The sequence below is a fragment of the Cariama cristata genome, unplaced genomic scaffold, assembly GCF_000690535.1.
Source record: "Cariama cristata isolate BGI_N322 unplaced genomic scaffold, ASM69053v1 scaffold16099, whole genome shotgun sequence".
NCBI lineage: Eukaryota > Metazoa > Chordata > Aves > Cariamiformes > Cariamidae > Cariama > Cariama cristata.
Window position 1 is genome coordinate 9,856 of NW_009634193.1, and position 5,005 is coordinate 14,860.

General features: G+C 40.5%; 1 protein-coding gene across 1 annotated transcript in view; it reads right to left on the reverse strand.

The window, feature by feature from the left end:
* Positions 1–3,858, reverse strand: part of SLC25A33 (solute carrier family 25 (pyrimidine nucleotide carrier), member 33) — a 9,372-nt gene extending 5,514 nt beyond the window's left edge. Inside the window, exon 1 of the mRNA XM_009707069.1 lies at positions 3,680–3,858. Within this exon, the coding sequence (XP_009705371.1) occupies positions 3,680–3,726 (47 nt within the window). The 5' untranslated portion in view covers positions 3,727–3,858. The remainder of the gene's footprint in view (positions 1–3,679) is intronic.
* Between the last annotated feature and the right edge of the window lie 1,147 nt (positions 3,859–5,005).

Below are 5,005 nucleotides of genomic sequence, written 5' to 3' on the forward strand. Positions count from 1 at the left end.
AGTATTTCGGTTAAAAGTTATACTTCTTGTTCTGTCAGACAGTCAGTCAAAAGAACTGTACAAAAGCAATCAGTATTAATTGTGACGCCGTTAGCTTTTAAGCTACATAATACACTGGAAAATTAGCAGAATTATACACTACTGAATAAAAGTCACTATACCATAAAACTTCAGTGCACTAAAGGCAAATGTGTGTCATAAGGCACAAGGTTGTAATTTCCATTCTTTGAAAGCTGTCAGGAATTGAATTTATGTTTCATGGAGAATCCAGTGATAGTTGACTCTGATGAACAAAGAATATTTTTGGTATTCTCTGTATCTAAGAAATTCAGGAGTTTGTTTCCTGTATAGAGACATGAAAAAAAGAAATCCTTTTCCCTTTCACAACTACATAGTGATGTGTTTTTTCTCCCAGAGTGAGAGCTGAATGTGGCAACCGTACTATAAGCTATGTCTCCCCAGGTAGTTCAGGGATATCAGGTTTTGAGGGCAAAAGAGTTCATGTCATCTTTCCCAAGTAAACTCCAACTGCAGAGGTACTGCTGTGAATCACTGTCAGGACTGGACTTCATGATCAGGTCTAAAGCAGGAAGATCACCAGATGGCTTCCTGCAGTTCTGCAGTTGCTACAGCCCAGGTTTCCAAAGCCATTTCCACCCATCTTCCCTCACACCTTAGAAGGCACGCTGGGCTAGGACTAGGACTTCTTTGAAGAAGATAAACTATTCGGACAGCTTCCCCAGCAGTTGCCAAGTTCTGTACAACACCTTGCTGAAGTGCCTCATTAAAAAAGATTTATCCTACAAATTCCTTGCACTACTAACAACAGATATATTTACAAGGTCTAAAACAACAGCCAAACACAAGTAAACAGCCAAGTATTTACCAGTGAAAGCCAGATACAGTCCAGTAATCACTGGGATTTCAGTGCACAATCTGCTAGACAGCAGCCCTCTTAACTGAAGTCACCATGTGAAAACCATGCAAGAAAATCCAGATAGCACCGGGCTCCATGGGTAGTTCACGTGCACCTGTTGGACCTGCCAATTTTTCAGAATTTGCTTTCTAGGTCATTGCCACTGTTGAGAATGTTCTCCACAGATTCCAAAACCAAGCTCACTAGACGGAAGATATAGGAGCTTCCGAAACACTTTTTCTGCAGCAGAGTTGAACTTTCTGTGTAAACTCCAGGGCTGAGTGTCTCCAAGGAGACAGATCCACCAACTACTTGTTCTTTGTCACTTAACAGTCACGACTGCAGATTCCAGCTGGGATGACTCATCAGAATCTTAAATGCATTTGACAAAAACAGCCTGTCCTTCTGGAGTGCTTTCTACTCTGCAGCAAGCTTAACCTGCCCTCCTGAGTTCTTTCTTTCTTTCTATTCACAGCAGTTAAGGGGCTTTCATAGTCAACACCTTTAACTCTTCCAGAGCAATTTTATATGTAGGGCTCTAATGGCTGCTTCTTTAGCCATACAATTTTCACAAACCAGAAGGCCCAAGTCATATCCATGTAGGCAATGCATGCATGACCAGGATTGAGAAAGGGAAGGGACCAGGATTGAGAAAGGGAAGGAAGAGTAAAAGCAAGAGATCTAACTTCACTTCTTTCTTCATACATTTGTATTTTATCAGAAAGATCATGATCAATAGCATTATCTGTTCTTCATAGATGCTGCCTGCAAGGGAATGACAGCATAAATATTTCACTCTCACTTCTCGACCCTCTGAAGTAAGCAGGTCAAAAACTTGGTGATACATGCAGCTGAGCAATTCCTGAAGTAAAATGAAATCAAGATCATAGTCACCAAATTTAATGAGCTTAATAAATATATTAAAAGGTTGACCCAATTTTAAACCATCTCCTCTCTCCCCACCCCCAAAAAGACAACTCCAGAAAAAGATGGGGGAAGAGGATGAATTAAGAGCCTTGTGCCTTGAAGTTTTCACTGCCTTTAGTTAGAGCTGCCTAAAGTCCAATGCTGCAAGGTGAAAAGATAGCAAGGGAAAGGAGATGAAAAATCAAAGGCAATTGGCACTGCCTTACATTTTCAGTCACGAATTGCTCTACACTCACCTCCAAACAGACAAAGAAATGTTTGGCAGCGGAAAGAAGCACTGTTTACAATACAGAAACTCAAGTCCCAGAATGACTCTAGCCCAATAGCCCTGCAGAGAATTTGAATTAGCACTGTACTGTTATATAACCGTGCAGCTTCCCCCAGGCAGTCTGCCAAGCGTGTTGGCCCTGCATAAAATCATTCAACTTGCTTTGCTAGTCATTATTTTCTTTGGCATTTCTGCTACCTGATCCGAACAGGACCTCTCTGCATCACCCCGGGGTGCCCAATGATCCAAATAAAGTCAATCCATTTGTATGAGGTCTGAACCATAAGTTTATGGTGCTTTGATAGGAAATAACAGTAGTAGAGATTTGGACTTCAGAGTTGCTGGTAAAACTATTCAGCGGTTGTAAACTAGATGATTTCACATTTCCTCTTCTTTATGAATATACACATCTGAAAAGGGAACAGCTGGAGCATCAACTGCTGCAGTCTGAACCATGCAGGCAGCTTTTAACAGAGATCGTAAGTAATCCAGGTGTGGAAGCATTGATGTGTAATAATAATTGGCAAAGACAACATCTAATAGCAAACAGAGGAGAGCTTATTAAATCAGCTATAGCTGAGGAAAAAAAGATAAAAACTTCCAAGACCCCAATTAGACATATTTTAGTGTCCTTCCCCTACTCCCATAAGTTTCAGTTATAGATCATCCACACAAGAATGCAGGCAAGCATAACTTAAAATATATGGGAACACAGAATTCTGGAGGTCATCTGGTTCAAACTCATGCAAGGCTAGCTTCAAAGACAGATCGGGGCTGACATACATCACTAAGTGCAGAAAATCAGAAACCTTGTTACAATGCTTGTGCATTAGTGAAGGAAAGGCTACAGGCTCTCACTTTTGTATGACCTCCAAAGAACAAATGCTTCAAGAGAGGCATTAAAACTTCCCTCCATCAAACAGGTAAATAGCATGGGCAGCAATAGCAACAAGTATCTCTACTAGCTACTCAGAGCAAACTGGGAATGGCTCCAGGAAAAAAAAAAAGACAGCGTATATGGCTTATTCGGTCCTTCAATCATTTGTGAAGAATTGGCCCCAGCTAGTAAGGATTACCTGTTCCAATGCTCAAAGGAGAGAGTAAACATGTTTATTCCCAATAAAAGACAAACACAACACTTCTCAGTGTTGAAAAAGAGAAAAAGCCCTTTCCTCCAGAATATTTTCTGTGATAGTTCCCACAAGAATTTACAGTATGTCCTGTGTATTGATCCCTAGGAAGTTGTAATTACCAAAAAGGATAATGTGAAGAGACAATTTAAAAATAACACCTCCAGACACTTATTCAAATCAATTCACGTTGGAAAGTTTCTAAGTGGTGGAAACAAATTTCTGTGGAAGTTCAAAGTGATGCTCAGGAGTCCTGAATACATATGCGTTTTTAGAAGAATAATTTATCTTTCTACTGCTGAAGGCAGAAGCCCAATTGACATGAATGCTCCCGGTGCAAGTCTGGAGCAAAATCTGCATTCTGTGTTTGCACAGAGGAATTGAAACCCAGATCACTGGTGTCAAATAATGTTGAATGACAGGAGGAGCAGTACTCACTTGAGAACACTAAAGAGCCCAGGTGATACAGATGTTGGCCTGACCATTCCTTCACCACTGATGGTCCCCAGCTGGACTTGTGGGTAGTAGACAGCCCGGAAGGCTAGCTTTGAAGATTGGAGCCTAGTCTTTATTACCTCTAAGGGACATGTAAAGATGGCACCAACTGTTCCTCCACACCTGTAAAATACAATTTAAACAGAAGAGAGAGTCAGGAAAACACAGCTGCACAGATGTGTCAAATCACAGTACGGCGCATAAATAAAATCTGAAGACTTGTCTCCAGTTGCTCTGCATTGTGGACAAATTATTAGGAAGCAGGGCAGTTTTGGCGTTAGGCAGGGGAGACTGTTCCCAAGCCCTAGGGAAGGTGAGAGAAGGTTGAGAAACTGTTACAACAATCATGTGTAGTGATGAGATTGGTAAACACAAAGATGATACCCAGCACTAACAAAAAATCCCTGACTGACCATGTGCTGGTCCCATGTTCTGCCAGGACTTGGAATTCTGCCTGTAAAAACTTCAGAGGCATCCACATTTCAGAGGTTGTTGTCCTAAACCAGACATGTGCTTGGATGGATTTTTCTTATGGGAAGCAGGAAGCTGGCAGATGAGAACAAGCCGCTGGGGATTAGGACACTACAGACTGAAAACACAGCAACATAATTCTTCACCATTTCCGTGCTTATGATTAAAACAGCCATCTACAGAAGCAGTAAATATCAAAACTACACTAAGTTAGGCCCTCTTAAAAGCAATGGATATCAACTCTTTTTGGGGAGGTGTGGGGAGAAGGAAGCTGCAAGGATAAGAGGGAGGGTGGGAAAACAGAGTAACACGACAGAAGGCTACTAAGGGACAGAATTCCCATACTCTGATAACAGAAGGACAAAAATAAAATATAATACACACACATATACATACACATACAAACACACACGTGTGTGTATATATATATATATAAAGAAATAAATGATCCTATAATAGGCATATACTCATCTTAATGTAGTGAGACTGAGCATCAGAAAAAGCACATCGGGCCAAGAATATAAGGTGTACAAGTCCTAATTTTAATTTTAATCAGTGATCTGGAAAGTGACTGGTCAAACTATTTCTCTGCTGCTCTTCCTCTTTGGTAATTGAATGTCCCTTCTGCCAAACTTAACAAACATAATGCTGAGGTTGGCTAAAAGGTACTACATCTAAATTTTATTGATCAAACACATGAGGATTTAGGAAGACTTTACTGAAGATTTCATTTTTTTTTCCAAGGGTGTTTACTACAACTGAACCTATTGATTAGGAAATATTTTCTTTGTTTATATG